At 47.9% G+C, this 17,010-nt stretch overlaps 1 protein-coding gene and 1 long non-coding RNA gene across 3 annotated transcripts; one reads left to right on the top strand and one right to left on the bottom strand.

The window, feature by feature from the left end:
* Window positions 1–887: 887 nt before the first annotated feature.
* On the top strand, window positions 888–1,332 carry LOC138446673 (uncharacterized). The gene is made up of 2 exons (XR_011259509.1): window positions 888–1,032; window positions 1,236–1,332. It is a non-coding gene; the product is annotated as an uncharacterized lncRNA (long non-coding RNA).
* Window positions 1,333–1,566: 234 nt separating this feature from the next.
* Window positions 1,567–16,291, bottom strand: CD2 (CD2 molecule). Of its 2 annotated transcripts, XM_069601894.1 has the most exons (6): window positions 16,123–16,291; window positions 15,876–15,970; window positions 15,434–15,736; window positions 10,281–10,514; window positions 6,152–6,274; window positions 1,567–2,352 (listed from the first exon to the last, which is right to left on the bottom strand). In XM_069601894.1, the coding sequence occupies exons 2-6, from the start codon at window positions 15,934–15,936 to the stop codon at window positions 2,057–2,059; spliced, it is 1,017 nt and encodes a 338-aa protein (XP_069457995.1). In that variant the 5' UTR covers window positions 15,937–15,970; window positions 16,123–16,291; the 3' UTR covers window positions 1,567–2,056. The 2 variants fall into 2 exon arrangements, with proteins under 2 accessions (XP_069457995.1, XP_069458002.1); XM_069601901.1 differs by lacking the exon at window positions 15,876–15,970.
* Between the last annotated feature and the right edge of the window lie 719 nt (window positions 16,292–17,010).

Here is a 17,010-nt window from a genome sequence, read left to right as displayed (position 1 = left end):
CCTTCTGGGTCCCCCAGTCCTGCCAGCCAATCCAGACTCCAAGTCCTTCCTCTGGGCTCCCGTACTGGCCTCTAACCTACACTTATCACACGGTTACATTTATCCTCTAATTAGTCCACCCCTCCCCCAACCTGCGGAGCAGGCAATGGCACCCCACTCCAGTACTCTTGCCTGGAAAATCCCATGGACAGAGGAGCCTGGTAGGCTGCGGTCCATGGGGTAGCGAAGAGTTGGACATGACTGAGCAACTTCCCTTTCACTTTTCACTTTCATGCGTTGGAGAAGGAAATGGCAACCCACTCCAGTGTTCTTGCCTGGAGAATCCCAGGGACGGGGGAGCCTGGTGGGCTGCTGTCTATGAGGTCACAGAGTCGGACACAACTGAAGTGACTTAGCAGCAGCCCCCAACCTGAGCACCTTGAAAACAAAGATGTGTGCGCCTCTGTGTTTCTAGTACCTAGCGGAGGGCCTGGTAGGTAGTACAAGTTCAATAAATGTTTGTTGAATGAGTAAGTGATGTAGGGATTGAATAGTTATAGGCACTGTACCATATGTATGCCACAAGATTGTGGGGAAAAGGCAGAGCGCAGGGCTGGAAAGGCCAGGGAGGGCTTCAGGAAGGGAATGGGTTAGGAGTTATTCTGGCAGGATGGCTGATGGAATGGCACAGGACTGCAACGAGGAAGGAGAAAGGAGGCCTTTCTCTTTCTCTTCCTTCCTCTTCCTAGTAGATCTCATGATGACTGTCACTTGACTAGACTCCATGTTAGAATTTCAGGAGGCGATGGGCTTTCATTCATCATTATTCTTAATAATTAACTCTGGTTGTTAGAACAATAGAAGCCCTGGTTCAGAGAAAAGAGCAGCTCAACCCTCTGTGAGCTTTCACAGGAAGTCCTGAATGTACAGAGACTTTGCGGTTTAGACCTCAGAGCTTCCTGCCAGAGCTTGACAGGGTTTAACAAGTCTAAGAGGCCGGGAGAAGGCGGGCGGACGGGACCGCAAACAGCACGGAGCCAACATTGCAACCAGGTGCCTTCTCACCATCTATTGCTTTAGAACCTTAACTGTAAACTGTTTTGTTTTTTTTTTCTCCCCCACTTCCCTCAAAGCACAACTAGCATGACTGCCAGCTGAGGGTGGGGACTGACCTTTTAATCATGGTCACTTAAGACCTGGGGTTTGCTTCAACCGAGTTGCGTCTCAGCCTGCCCCTTTTGTATGTTGTCTGACAGGCTCGTGGAACCTCCAGTCTTTACGGATCCCCCTCCTTTCAAGGATGCTTCACCATGAACATGTCTGAAGAACCAAGGAAGTAAAACTGCAAATGAGGTTATGTTTTCTGGTGCTTCTTATTGAAGATTGTGCATAGAGATTTCAATTCCTTATACAAATCTACCAATAGGCCATGGGTCCAGCTTTGCACCTGGATCCTGGGGAGTGGATGTCAGTTGTTCTGGTGGGGGATTAAGGGGAACTGGTTGAATTGGGAAGGCCAGATTTGGTCGTGCTGTTATACCGCACCAAATAGCCTCTTTCCCATTCAGCACTAGATGACACCTGGGGTCAAGTCAAGGCTTTTATTTCACTGCTACTCCCAATACAGTGAGCAAGTGTCCACCAGGCACATGAGAAAACCGAGTGTCTCAAGCAGGAAGCTGCTTGTAAGACACGGCCACAGTGACTGCTTGACATCTGACATGGGCACGTGCTCTGAGAGGGAATCTGCATGCGCTCTATCACCCAATCCTCGTGCGCACTTTTATTGTTTTTTCCCTTCCTGGTGAAGTGGTGATCGGGAAAGGGGGCCAGAGACTCCAGACGTCAAGTGGCTGCGTCAGACTCCACGTGGCTGCATTAGAAGGCACAGACTGTGGCTCAGGAGGTTGTGGCTCACAGGCTGGGGAGGTGACCGCGGTCTGTTGGAGAGCACCCTTGCTGGAGGATGGAGGTGTGGGCGTGCACACCCGGAGTGCAGAAATTCCACAGTGCCTTTTATGGGAAAGGACCAGTTTTCACCTCTTTTGATGAGAGGAAGAGGACAGCTGCAGCAGAGTTAGGAGTTTTCTCCGGCGTCACAGGGAGGTTTCGTTTGAACGCGAGGCTTGGGGAGGGGAGGGCCTTTTTGCTGGTGAACTTGTGTGCCTGGCGTCGGAGGAAGCCTCTTCTGCTGGGGCTGGACACGGGGGCCAAGAGGCCGGGGACGATGAGCGGGGAGCTGAGATCGATGGCCAGGTACTGGAGGAGTTTGGGACATGCCTGGATTTGCAGAAGTTGAGCCTGGAATGTGGGGAGGCTTCCGGCCTCTTTCCTCAAGGGTTGCTCTCTGTGCTTTTATCTCCAGCTCCTCATCTGCAAGGATCAAAGAAGAGTTCTCTAAAGAGTTCTCTTGGCGAAAATCAACATAACAATATTGAATGCACCTCCTGTGTACACCACAGCATGCTAGCTGCTCTGGGGGGGATATGATGAGAAGGCAGAAGCCACCTCTCCTCTCCAGAGATTCCAGGTCTTGAGGAGGGGGACAGAAAGGCCCACCAGCAAGATAGAGACAGCCTAGGGCTTCAGAGAACTCAGGGAGTCATAGGCAAGGAATCTGCTGGAGAACTTGATGCCTGGATCTCCGGGGGACAGAGAGGGCACTCAGACCCCAGCCCTGCCTCAGAGTCATCCCAGGTATCACACCGTAGTGCCACTCAGGGTCAGAGCCCCTATAATAGGATCTGTAGTAGTCAGAGAGGGGCTTCCCTGGTGGCTCAGACGGTAACAAATCTGCCTCTAGTGTGGGAGACTCAGTTCAATCCCTGGGTCAGGAAGATCCCCTGGAGAAGGATATGGCAACCCACTCCAACATTCCTGCCTAGAGAATCCCACAGACAGAGGAGCCTGGCAGGCTGCAGTCCATGGGGACACAAAGAGTCGGACATGACTGAGTGACTAACACGCACAGTCAGAAAGGATGTTATAACCACCTGCCTTCAGATGGGTCTCTGAGATGGGTAGAGACCCATCTGTAATACACCCACTTCTGTAATTCACCCACATTTTGGAGAGGGGTTGGGATATATGCAAGGGGCTGTATAGTCCTTAGAAACATATTAGTTTCTCAGAAATTCATAAGCCAGCCCTATGCTCTTGTTGGAAGAAAAATTCGTCCTCTGGTTATTCACCTCTCTGGGATTTTCTGCTTTCTGTGCTAGCAATCTGTGAAGACAGGCCTACGACTCAGAGAACTGTAATTTTCCTTTTGCTGTTTTAAAATCACACAGGAAATCTGAGGATGCTCAGGCGCCATAGGTTTGGAGGGCCCTGGTGGCCCCTCTGGCCCTCTTTGGGCTGCAAGTTAAGTATTTCCTTCCCTGTGCCCAAAACCATGCTCACAGTGTTCTCTAGAAAGCTAGAAAGAGGATCCCTCCCCGGGGTGGAAGGCTGCTCACATCAGTACAGGGGTGTATGTTAGGAAACATGTGCCCTCTCTGAGCACCATCCTGTGACTTCAGGTGACAAGTGAAGTGAAAGTTGCTCAGTCGTGTCTGACTCTTTGTGACACCATGGACTACACAGTCCATGAAATTCTTCTGTCCAGAATACTGGAGTGGGTAGCCGTTTCCTCCTCCAGGGAATCTTCCTAACCCAGGGATCAAACCCAGGTCTCCCTCATTGCAGGCAGATTCTTTACCAGCTGAGCCATCAGGAAAGCCTGAGCAGCCTCCTCTGACTGCTGGAAATCCAGGCCTTGGGTGACTCTGAACGTGAAGACTCAAAGCCAAATGCTGGGGTTTTGGTGAGGAGCTGCTGCTGCGCTATGAGCACAAAAAGTGAAATGCACAGAAAGGGAAAAATATACCTTCTGTGCCATCTTTGGTGCCTCCAGGAGGCAGAGGTGGTGCCATGAGGCCATGCAGAGGACTTAGAGCCCCAACCCCAGGTCCCAGCTATGGGGCCATGGGAAAGCTTTTTTCCATCCTTGGACTGCAAGCTGGAGCTGGCCATTTGCTTACTGATAGTCTGGTCACCCGCTGTTTTGTTCATTTGTTTTTAGAACACTTATTCCCCATCTTCTAGGTATTAGGTACCATTGCTAAGTGCCTGTGATGGCTCAGACACAAGCACTCTTCTTGGCCTAAAGTCAACAAGCGGCACAAACCAGGACTGCATATCACCATGTCAGTCTCTGGCGAGGGCCCAGGGCCGCTAGAGAGATGCAGACAAAGAGCCCCATGAGTTCTGGGAGGAAGAGAGCGGTGTGGCCAAGGGGCTGACACCTCAGGTTGGCTTGGACAGACAAGGCAGTCATCAGAGCTCTGTGCAGCCCCCCGTCAGAGCAGGACTGTGGGCCCCACCACACCTACACCCGCAGCTCCAGCCACGGCCCACACTGCTCCACGGCTGCACGGCATCCCTCCAGCCCCAGTATGCTCCTCTCTCACTGCATCTACTGGTTACTCAGCGCTAGGCCAGAACTAGATGAAGCAAACCGCCACCCAGGGCGCAAAACCAAAGGAGGCCCTAACCCCTGGGGCTGTGCAAAGGCAGAGTCAGCCCTGGGAGTGGAGGTCTCCTCAACTTTTGTACCCGGGGATCCTTGTTTACCTTACTCTTGTCCTAACCCAGCCTACTGGCCACAGTCTTTGGGACAAAGCATTTAACCTCACTGAACTTAAACTTCACCTGAATGAATATAATCTGTCTCATATGATCATGCAGAAAGTTGGATGAGATAATGAATATAACACATCAAAATAGGGAGGGAGGTTCAAGAGGGATGGGACATGGGTAAACCTACGGCTGATTCATGTTGATATATGGCAGAAGCCAACACAACACTGTAAAGCAATTATCCCCCAATTACAAATAAATACATTTTGTAAAAGCATCATATTACAGATTAGGGTCTGGCATAGCCAACTGCTTTGTCAATGTGAATTGATCATCATGTTGGTCATTTCAGCCTCATGAAAGAGCAGTTGTTTTGCCACCGGGTGGCATGTGAGGTCCAAGCATGTGATCTTTGACTCTTAAGCAGTGGGGAAGGAGGCTTTGCAGGGGGAATGGGGATGGAAAACTGCCCGAGCAGGGCCAAGAAGTGAGGAAACCACGTGTGCTTATGGGACTAACAAACAGCTCTGGTCCACTGGGGTGGAGGGTGCAGGAGAGAGGGAGGTGGAAGCTTGGGGTCCTGCTGGAGCAGTGGCCAGGGGGAGGCCTGAGGAAAGAAGTCTAAAGTGAGGAAGATAAACCCAAAGGTGGCCCAAGGCCACCACTGCCTGGGGAGATGCAGACCAGGTCTTTGTCTGGGCAGTTGCAGAGGCAGCTGGCCTGGGAGTGCCAGGCCCACTCCAGGGAGAGACCCCAGATGGGGGGAACCAGTCCTGCCGTGAATGTGAGCTTGTGCAGAACCTGAGGACCCGTCCGCCTGGCCTCACGTCTTGCTGATGACTGGACACCCCCTGCTGGACCCGCCTGAAGCATCGCTCCCTAACACCCTCATCCCAGTGTTCACAGAAACATCATTTTCTGCACACACTGCTTTGGGTGGCCTGGGTGCTCCTTGAGCCAGCTCCTCACGAGCATAACGTTTTCATTCTTAGTGGGTTGTCAGGACTGATTCAAGGAAGAAACACTCACAACCCCACCACCTCCTCCTGGAACAGTGAATTGGAAAGGGACTAGAAACATCCAGTTTTATAACAAGTGTGCTCCTGTGAGTCCCCGGTGTCCTGAAATTTTACCTGTGTTCCCGGGAGACTGGTCCTGAACCCAGCTTGGCCACCCTCCTCAGGAGAAGACAAGATGTTGGTTCATAGAAATGGTGTTTTGAAGCTAATCTTTCTGTCCACATAGATACACATGGCTCATTCAAAGCAAGTCCACACAGGTTTGCACCGAGTCAGCTTCGGGTGGTGGATTCCAGTGAGGCCAACCTGGACTGAGCTTCTCAAATCTCCCCCATTGTCACCACTGAGAATCTGTTTTTCAAAACTCAAGCTAACCACAAAATGGAACAAACTGTAACCGCCGGTGAAGGCTCTGACGTTCTGAAACTACCCATTTCCAGTTTTTTCTTTCCAGACTCGGTGCCAGCCCCATGAGCTGTTTCCACGGGGATTTCACCCGGGCCTGCGGTGGGGCAGAAGAAGGGGGAGCTTACCATCTCTCCTGCGGCTCTGCTTTTTCCTCCCGCTGATGTAGCAAATGAGTAGTGCCACGAAGATGAGGAAGACGATGCCTCCTAAACAAATGCCGATGATGAGGTACAAATCCAGACCTTCATCTGCAAGAGGAACAGATGCGGCATGGATGGGAGGTCCTGGGAAGAGGGGCCATTTCATTGCTCTGGCCAAGGACTCGAAGTCTCCTGCCTCCCATCTTAAGGATGAAAGAGTCTGATGGGACTTCTCAGCCTTACGGAGGCTAAGCTCATGGAGGCTGGTGAACAGGGTCAAGGAGGGCAGGGTCCAAGATAAGCCCTCTCACAAGGCTCCTTCGAGAGCTGTTCTTCTGGACCAGAAATGCCTGATTCTTCGTGAGCCAAGGGTCTGTCCCCTCTCAAGGAGGATGTCACAGAAGTTTTAGATCTGAGAACGAGGTTAGAGAAAACCTAGCGTAATCTCTAGTTTCACGTACAAAGCCCAGATGGGAAGAATGAGTTGCCTGAGGTCACACAGCATCCATTCCCGAGTGGTTCCTTTAAGCAGCCCCTCATCTTCATGTTTCTGCACTGTTTATCCAGCTTCATCTCTGGTTGCCCTCCTACATCATGATTGCTTTTTCCTCATTCTCATGACCAGGTATTTTCCAAAGACAGGATCCATGTTTCATGTGTCCAGCCCAGCTCTCTAACCTCAAAGCCAGCACCCTCTCCCAGGTTTTCCCTGGCCTGTGAGAGAAACTCAGACACACAGTGAGTTAGCTGCAGCAGTGAACTTGATCTTCAACTCACAGACCTTCAGCTGCTGTAATGCAATGAGGGTAACAATGACTGTGTTAAAAGGAATGGATTTGAGTGTAGGCTTTTCTAGGTAGGAGCTGTGTGACCTTTGGCCAGTGACTTCACCTCTCTGAGCCTGTTGCTGTCTTTGAAAAAACAGAGATAATGAATTTACATTATAGGTGGCTGTTGGAAGCCAATCAGATAATGGATGTGAAAGTGCTTTATAAAGTGTGTAACTACACACAAAGATGGGGGCCTGCCCTGGCTACAGTTCTGTGCTCTGGCACTTCTGGGAGCTGTTTCCTGAGAGGGATGCTGGGCCATCTCCCCCTTTGTGAGTCAATAGCAGTCACAGAGTCAGCAGCTGGGGCCAGGGGTCAGGGCACTCTTCCATCCTGAGAATGAACAGAGCTCGGCCCAGCATCACAAGGAAACCCTTCTCCAGCCAAACATTCTTGAGAAGATACTGTTACACATGAAGCCCAGGATGGGCCCCAGGAACAAGCCAGAGGCTCAGAAACCAAACTAAACAGGTGTTCAGACTGCAGTGGTTTGTTAATCCTTGCTTTTCTTCCTAAGTGTCTCTCTCTCTGAACCATTCTTTGCCTGCCTGTTGCACAGAGTTTCTAGGCTCTGTGGATGAAGGGGCTTCCATTACAAAAGCAGGCCTAATCCTAACCTGCTGTGAGACTGGACTGGGAAAGGCAGAAGGGCTCTTTAGGTTCTGCCTGCTTGGAGAAAGGGCCAGGGCTATCAGAATCCACCTTGGGCTCTGACCTGGGGGTGCTGGGGGCAAGCCTAGGACCAGTTGAGGAACACGGGGCTAAACCATGCAGCCGCCAGCCTGTCTCCTCAGAGTCCTCAGACGGGACAAGTGTGCCCTTATCTGGGCACACTTGGGAATGTAGGTGTGCCTTACACAATCTGTTCGCAGATTTGTCCAGCACAGCCTCTGGGTGCTTTCTGTGGGAAAGGTTCCAGCATGTCTCAGCTGTCATTCAAAGCTATGTCCTCACAGTCACTAAATCCAGCCACACTCTTTTCTGCACTCCCTCTCAGAGATAATATGCCCACGAATTCACGTGGTAGAGTCCTTTTGCGTATCTAAACCCGCTCCCTCCTCCTACTATTTTGATTTTAAGTACATGCTTATCTATTTTGAGCCAAGTGGTTAATCACGTCCTTGCTCCTCTCTAGGATGATGCGTCCAGATCCACTTTAGGGTCTTCAAGAGCAACCTTGTCCTCCCCAGGCTTGCCCTAGGTATTCCTCCCATCTCTCTAGTGCCCCTTCCCCCACCTGGCTCCCCCAACTCTGCACCACAGGGAGGTTCCAGTCTTCGAACCCCAGCTCCCCTCAAAGCCCTTCCTCTCTTCCTCTATCCCTAATGCACACACATTTTCATACTGCTGGGATCTGGTTACAGGAGATGACTGGTTAAATTAGAAATAAACAATGAATAATTTTTTACTATAAGGGTGTCCCATGCAACACTTGGAGCACACTTACGCTCTCATTTTAGGGACTTCCCTGCCAATCCAGTGGTTAAGACTCCGTGCTTCCAATGCAGGAGGTGTGGGGTCAATTCCTGGTTGGGGAACTAAGATCCTGCATGCCATGCAGGGTGACCAAAAAAAAAATATTTACACTGTTTTTTTTTTTTTTTAATTTGCTAAATCTGACAACTCTAATTAAGAGCATCCTGAAAGGGGATAAGAGCTTGTAAAGTCGAGGAGGGGCTGCCTCAAGCACTGCGCCTTAGTGATGGGGGGCACAGAGGGATGGCTGGGAGTCAGAGATTTCACAGGAGGTGACGTGACACTGGCCTGAGCGTGTGACTTGTGGACTCTAGGATGGTCCCCACTGAGCCCTGCCGCCTGAGATTTCTACCTGTGTGTGACCCCCTCTGATTAAAAGTGGGCCGGGCTTACTGAGCGCCTCCTGAATGAGTAGAGTACAGCAGCAGTGAAGGGACCTGAGACCTAGTATGCAAAGACCAAAGGCCCTGGCTTTCGTTCTGGGCCCTTACTGTTGCTGTTTCCCAAGCTGCTCTGAGGGAAGGGGCTGCCATAGCGGGAGGCAGCCGCAGGCCCGCCACGAGTAAACTTGGAAGTGGCTCCTCCCCCAGCAGTGCTCATGCCTGGCTGACACGACTGCAGCCCCTTGATGATGGCCTCATGAATGACTCAGCCAGAACCATCAGCTAGGCCAGCCCCAGATTCAACGTCTCACAGAAACCCTGAGATTATTATCTTCAACGCTGTTTGCTGTTTTAAGCCGCTAAATATGGAGTCGTTTGTTACACAACTGAGAACTAATTCAAAGTCTATATTAAAGTCTTACTTCTGACTTCATACCAGCTCAGGGTTGCTTCCTAGGGTCACTGACCAGCCAAAATTGCTATAGAAATTAAGGAAATATAGCCAGATTGCTGTTTTGTTTTGTACTCGGCTTCTTTTCAGGGGATTGACCAGGCAGCAATGGAAAGATAATCGTGGAGTATCAGATGAGTAGACTTTTGGGGATCACGGGGCTTATCTTCTTTGTGGCCCAGGAGGCTGAAGCCCAGAAAGAGGAAGGAACTCTGTCCAGGCCATCCCAGTATATTTAGACAGACCAAAACTAGAAGTCCAGACTCCAGTCTCCCAGGCCAGAGCAGGCCATCTTTCAAAAATTACTTTTGGGGTCATGTCAAGTTGGGGACCAGGAAAGAACTTAGACTCTTGAAATTTCAGAACTTTCTGTGCTGAGCTGCCTGCTCTGAGGCAGTAAGAGCATTGCCCACCTGGGTTCAGAGTCCTCCCTGGCCTCAAGCTTTTCCTCTCTCCAAGTCCTTCACTTCCTGGGTTTCTAGAGAGTCCTTCTGCTCCCGCCTCTGATAGGAGGTGCTGACCATCGCCCCTCCAGAAAGGAATCTTTCTTGCTCCCTTCTCCATCATTGTCCTGGGGTCACAGTCATGGTCCCTGACTAATTCAAAGCCTGTGGGCAAGTCATTTTGCCTCTCTGGAAAGGGACCGTCTATATGAGATAACCATTTCAGCTCCTTTTATCTCTTCAACTCAGCAATTCTTTCTCCTAGAAGAGCACCTTTTTAATTTCCTGAGGTTAGACCATGCTCTGAGAGAAGAATCCCAAGATGGGTAAACATGGAACACTACGCCCTCTCTCCTCTAAGCCTTCCCTTGCAGATTTCCAGGAGAAAGAGGGATGTTTTCAGTTCTCATCCTGAGCCAAAGCAGCCTCCCAGGCCAAGCACCCATGCCCTGGAGCAGTCCTTGCCTGTTCGGCCTTAAAGACTGGATTGTGACATGAACTTGTGGTGCCTGAGCAGTGCCCACCACGCACCTGGACACACGACGACCTCTGTGATGACTTTGTTATTGACATGGTTACTCGCCTCGCACGTGAATGTTTTATTCCACTTGCTGTTCCATATGTAGGTGATGAGCCTCTGATGACCTTTTCTGACAACGCTCGAATTTAAATACAGTTTTAATTCAGGATCACTTCCATTTTCTACCTTGCAGCTCACAGTTCTGTTGGTACAGATCCAGTTAATTTCAGGTCCTGAGAGCATCTCTGAAAAGAAAAGAAAGATCCAACTCAAGTCAGGCAACTTACTTATTGTAAAAGATATACCTATTTAGAGCAGGAAAATGGAGTTAGTTGGGGACCAGGAAACAATTTCAAAGATCCCTAGCAATTTTTAAAATATCATTTCTATTTTATGTTATTTATACAGCACATTCAGAATAAATTTATTTCTGATATTTATAGATATATCAGTAAAATATACATCATATTCTCAGATGGTAAAGTGTCTACCGCAATGTGGGAGACCTGGGTTTGATCCCTGGGTTGGGAAGCTCTTCTAGAGAAGAAAGTGGCAACCCACTCCAGTACTCTTGCCTAGAAAATTCCACGGATGGAGGAGCCTGGTGGGCTACAGTCCATGGGGTCGCAAAGAGTCGGACATGACTGAGTGACTTCACTTTCTTTCTTTCTTTATACCTTAAAATGCTTTCACGTCTATGATATCATTTCATCCTAACAAACAGAGAAGCTGATGTTTTTCTTCCTGTTTATAGATGAAGTACCCAAGGATCTGGGAGGGTTAAATGGTTGGTCCAAAGGTACCATCTAATTAGTGGTACCACCCACTAATAAATGGCAAATCAGGAGAGGAGCTCACCCTCCCAAATTCAAGTTCAGTCATACAGTTAAGAGGTTTACCATGTCATGATCCCCACATGGCACAGGAGTCTGTGGGGGATGGAGGGTTGGGAGAAATGCTTTAAGAGCAAATGGGAACCTGACCCTGGAGTAACCTGTACATGTATAGCCTGGGGCCTTGGTCACAAATGGAAACTCCCTCCTCCTTCCCCCGGCAGATCCTGGGAGCAGCGGTGCTGTTCAAGCTCTGGACAGACAGAGCCCCTTCATCCTCCCAGAGCCGCTGGGTCACTCCCCGCACCTCACTGGTCCTCACCCGTAGATAAGGATAAGAAAGATGTTCCCCACCTGCACAGCAAGAATGACAGGTGGCAAGGGCCTGGCACATGGGTAGGCTCTGGCAATACTGGTGGTGGGGCTTCCCAGGTGGCACAGTGGTAAAGAACCCACCTGCCAATGCAGGAGGCACAAGAGGCGGGGGTTCGATCCCTGGGTCAGGAAGATCCCCTGGAGTAGGAAGTGGCACCCCACTCTAGTATCCTTGCCTGGAAAATTCCATGGACAGAGGAGACTGGTGGGCTTCAGTCCATGGGGTTGCGAAGAGTTGGACGCGACTGAGCAACTGAGCACACACAGTCTTGGTGGTAGCTGTTGTCATCACACGCGCCCTGCCTTTCCTTTCCTGACACGATAATATTCGAAGGCTGTGTCATAAAAGAAAAAGCCCTGGCCTTGGTGTCATGTGGACCAGGTTTAAATCGTACTCCACCTCTTGTGAGCTGTGACCGAATTCTGCCCTTTCTCTCACCCCGCTTCCCCTTTCTTTCCTCAGATTTGCCACCTTCCTCTCTCAGCACCCTTCCATTCATCATGCAGATGGACACCTTTTTTTTTCTTAATGATTTCCTCCCTCCCTGACTCTTAGACAATCATATCTTCCCCATGAACTTTCTCACCAAATTTCATTTCTGTCCCAGAATGTAGGTATGCAGAAATTAAGTGTTTTCCCATCCAGAGATTCAGTGTGACCCCGAATGAAGAGGATGGAAAAACATCCCCGAACACCAAGTCAGGGTCAGTGCATGCTCTAGGGGTTGAGTTGAAGAGTTTTTGTGTTTTCAAAATGGAAATACTCTTTTTTTTTTCTATTTATAAATCTACATGTTGTTGTGCAGTTGAAAACAACACAATATTGTAAAGCAATTATCCTCCAATTAAAAATACGAGTAGAAAAACGAGTAAAAAATACGAGTAAATCACATCACTGTAAAAATTGATAAAATATCAAAAAAGTTTCAAGAAGATTAAAAATCACTTGCAATTCTATTATGCAGCATCAATAATTATTGTTTCAATGCATCTAACAAATGTTTTCTTGCATGCATACCATATATAAATAATGTTCTAAAAAATAAAATTGGATCATATGAACTTTTAGTCTGCCTTTTTCCCTTTACTGATCTATTATGAAATTCTTTACTTTATGAACACTGATAAATATACATCTCCACCATCTTTTTAAATGATATATTGTTGATTTTTACGGCTTCCCTGGTGGCTCAGTGGTAAAGAATCTGCCTGCCAATGCAGGAGACGCAAGCTCCATCTCCGGGTCAAGAAGATCCCGTGGAGGAGGAAATGGCAACCGGCTCCAGTATTCTTGCTGGGAAAATCCCATGGACAGAGGAGCCTAGCAGCCCGTGGGATCACAGAGTCGGAACGGACTGAGTGAATGAGTACGCATGCATTCTTGATTTAATCAGTAAGTTTTTAACTGCTGGGGACTTTAAGATCCTTTCCAGTATTTCACTGACATGAACCACCCAGCGATGTGCAGCCACTTGAAAGCATATCTTTGTATACGTGCTTTCTGTAAGACAGCTGCGTACAAGAGGCGTGATTGTGTCGAGTGAGGGTACATCTCACAGATGAGAGCTCTCTGATTCCAGGTTGCTAGGACGAACTCCTTCTCCACTCACGTCTGCTTCTAAGGGGACTTCCTCAGCTTATGGCAGCAGCCGCCTCGTTAAGGAGTTGTGGGTACCAAGGCTGGAAACAGAGAAGCTTGAAGGAACAAAGAGATGGAGAGAGCTCTAGCACTGAGGAGACAGATACTGCGTCCCAGGGGCCTGAGGCACCTATGGTTAGCTGTTTCCCTGAAGCCTTGTCCCACGAATCCCCCATAGGGTTATAATTATGAAAATCAGACTCAGAGCAGATAGAGAATTTGCCCAAGGCCATGTGGCAAGAAATGGTGACTGGATCACAAATGGACATGCTGCGTAACATTTACACACACACACAACACGATGGCAGTTGTGTCATGGAAAGATCTCTGTCTTTTGGCAAAAGAGTGAGAATTTATTTTTGAGGTTGTGAAAACATTCTAAAATTGATTGTCGGTTTGGTTGTACAACTCTGTAAATACGCTACAAGCCATAGAATCATGTACTTTATATGGTGAATTTTACGGTATGTGCATTATATCTCAATAAAGCTGATGGGGTAGGCGTGGGTCAGGGCAGGGTGAGGGCAGAATGTCACCATCCTTGCTGAAACCAGCCTTGGGTTTGGATCCTGACTTTGCTCCCGTCAGACCACTACCTGTTTCCTCATAGTTGATGAGGGAATAACTACCTCTCAGGATTGTTGGGATCCTTAAGTAAGAGCATGTAGCAAAGCGCGTAACACATCACCAGTAGCCATTATCACCCAGGCAATAGTAAATGATACGTGGATGTGAAGCTCAAGTTTGAAACAGGATACTTGGCCAAAGTTATGACATCTGTGGTTCCCAGAGCCCACAACAGAGGCCTGTTCTGGCTGCATCTATCTCACCCCATTTCTGAGCTGTAGTCTGTATTCTGGTGCCGGACTAGGTGTGGAAAGTTGTCATCTGCAGGGGGGCTGCCAATGTCTGTGACTGTTGTGGGTGGGGGCTGCTACCAGATTCCCGTGCTCAAGAGCAGGGCTGGAGGGTGACTTTACGCAGGAGGAGGGGGTCCTTCCTTTGGCTGCATTTCCTGTGTCAAGCACGGAAATGCTTATTTGCTCACTGAATCTCTGGCTTGTGTTCAGGCTCAGGTTCCTATCTTCTTCTCCAAGCAAAGCTCAGCTTCTTCTACTGTTATCCATGCCCTGCCAAGTGACCCCTGGACTTGCAACTTCAATGTCAATTCAATTCTACTTTCTCGTCCCTCTCTCTCGAACTCAAGCCACTTTGTCCATCCTTTTTCCACACATGACCCTCAGTGTAAGCATGCTTCAGGCATTTTATAGGCACCCTTTGGTCTAGGCCTCCGATGAGGGAGACCTGGGTTTGATCCCTGGGTCGGGAAGATCCCCTGGAGAAGGACATGGTAACCCACTCCAGTATTCTTGCCTGGAGAATCCCATGGACAGAGAAGCCTGGTAGGCTACAGTCCACGGGGTCGCAAAGAGTAGGACACAACTGAGCGACTTCACTTGGTCTAGGCCACTGGTTATCAGCTCCAGCTGTGCTTTAAAATCACCTGGGGAGTTTAGCACCTACAATGCGCAGGCCCTGAGCCAAGAAACTCTGATTTATTTGGTCTGGGATGGAACTTAGTACTGGTAAATTTTACTGTACCTCAGCTGATTGCAACATGAAGCCTGAATTAAGACTCACCAACCAGCCCCTTCCTGCTTCCCCCGGATTAAAGCAGCAGCTCCCTGCCTAGTCTTCCATCTTTCATCTTCCGTAGCTACTACTGCTCCCCCGGTACACGCATAGACATACAGAGCCACACCTTGTGTATTTTCTACAGATACCAGCAAGAATACCTTCTACCTTTGATCATTCTGGTGTTGAGCAGATTAGAAACTATTCATCCTTTAATGCATTATTTCCAGCCCTTTCCTGCCTTACCACCACTCCTTCAGGACATCCGGGCTTGAAATTGTCTCTCTGGCAGAAGACCCACTGCCCTTCAGTCAGCCTCCCCTTCCTAGCCTCATAGCTTATCCTTCATCATCCACCTGAAATGGTCACCTTTCCCCCCTTCTGCCCACTGATTCCCCTCCTCCTAAATAATGCCATGTCAATCTAGATCCTTCACGCAAATCAGCATCCCCACCACCTCTGGAGAGGTGAAGTGTGTAGACGTGAGGGTCTATTAGCTGTGGCGTCTATCTGTCTCTCCCACAAGACTGGACCTTGCATCAAGGCAGGAGGAATGCGTTCGGTTTCCCCTAGGGCTCCCCAAGGCCAACATCTGGGCTGGGGACCTTGCATAAATGCTACTCTTTGGCTTGCTAAATAGCACCCATTTTGCGATGGAGGAATTTAGGGGTCAAAGACTTACCTTGAATCTTCAAATCAAATTTTTTGTTCAGTAGGTTTACTCCATTGGAATTATATACCTCTACCTTATAGAGATCACTATCGTTTCTCATCAGAGCTTTAATTTTCAGAGTTCCATTTGTAAACATATCATATTTGTCCGTCAGCTTGTAAAGTGGCATATCTTTCTTCATTCGTGTAATCTTGTTTCTGCTCTTGTGCCATTGTATATCTGCCACTATGTCACTTCTCTGAAAACCAGGAATGTCCAGGTTGAGGTCATGATCCAGGGCACCCCAGACGACAGTGCTTTCAGGGTCTTCACCTACAAAAAGCAAGACAGGTGCTGAGGTGCCTCGCTCCCAAGGAAAAGCAGGGCTGTGCCCTTTCTGACTTTTAAGCTCAGTTCAGGGTCTCCAACGAAGCTGCTAACAGTGAGAGTGAAGACCCTCACACCAACTTACCTTTGGTGGGAACAGTGAAAATCAGAAGGAAGCTGGCTAAGAGTTCACATGCGAGGTTCATCTTTGGGGATCGTTTCCTTCTGTGATTCTGTGTTCTTCTTGCAAAAGGAACTCAAGTTAACATCAGTGGAATCCACCCCCTGTGAGCTTAACCACGTGCCTCTCTTTTTTGCTTCTTTAGGTAACATAGAAAACAGACGTACACACACACACACACATACAAGCGTATACAATTCAGAAAACCAACCTGGCTGATGTAGCTCTTTGCCAAAGCAGGTATATGCCTGAGTGTGTCTTCTCATCATGTTTTAATCCTCACAGCAGCCTTGGGTGGGTTTTATTATGCTCATCAAAGAGAAGAGGAACTAACAAACTATGTAAGCCACTCAGAATCACCCTTTAGTTAACAAAGAGCCAGATGCAACCTTACGGCCCGCCTTCTATGCCCTCTACTGCAGTATATATGAAAAAGTATTACTATTGAAATAAGTAAATTGTTCCTATCAATCAATAAGACAAATGAAATTTGGTTTTTAAAATCAACAAAGAATACAAACAAGCAATTTATAAAAGAAATACATTATAGAAAAAATGTCAGTAAATGTATGAGAAGACATCTAATGCTACAGATATATATATATATATAATAGCTATTATATATATATATAAGTCATAAAACACCATCTTCACATTCAAATTGGTAAAATTAGAAAAGATAGTGATTTACATTATTGACAGGAATGTTGGGAGAAGCAGGCACCTTCATATAATACTTGAGGGAGTATAAAGTATACTTCCCATGGATGGGATTTGACAGTTTCCACTAAACTTAAAAAAAAAATATATATATATATATATATATATATATTTTAACCTAGTAATTTTAATTTGAGAAATCTATCCTTCAAAAACGCTTGAATAAGTGTGTAAAAATTCTGTCCAAGGATATTTGTTATAGCTTTTTTGGTAATAAAAATTTTCAAACAACTGAAATTGTGGTATATTCATATGATGAAATAGTGGTTGAGTTAAAATAGAATGAAGCAGCCCTAAGAGCATATTATATATCATATTGTATTGCGTTATACTATAATAGTGCAGACATAGGAAGAAATCTGTAAAGACTCATGCCAAA

The sequence above is a fragment of the Ovis canadensis genome, chromosome 1 (genome assembly GCF_042477335.2).
Source record: "Ovis canadensis isolate MfBH-ARS-UI-01 breed Bighorn chromosome 1, ARS-UI_OviCan_v2, whole genome shotgun sequence".
In the NCBI taxonomy this organism is placed as follows: Eukaryota; Metazoa; Chordata; class Mammalia; order Artiodactyla; family Bovidae; genus Ovis; species Ovis canadensis.
This window is presented reverse-complemented; position numbering and strand designations above follow the sequence as displayed.

Excerpts from the sequence above, each read along its gene's own strand:
- CD2 (XM_069601894.1), bottom strand. The coding sequence starts at position 15,936 with ATGAACCTCGCATGTGAACTCTTAGCCAGCTTCCTTCTGATTTTCACT. Across the intron at positions 10,515-15,433 it reads ATTTGATTTGAAGATTCAAG|AGATGCTCTCAGGACCTGAA; the intron begins GTAAGTCTTTGA and ends TTTTCTTTTCAG. Across the intron at positions 2,353-6,151 it reads GCAGAGCCGCAGGAGAGATG|ATGAGGAGCTGGAGATAAAA; the intron begins GTAAGCTCCCCC and ends TGATCCTTGCAG.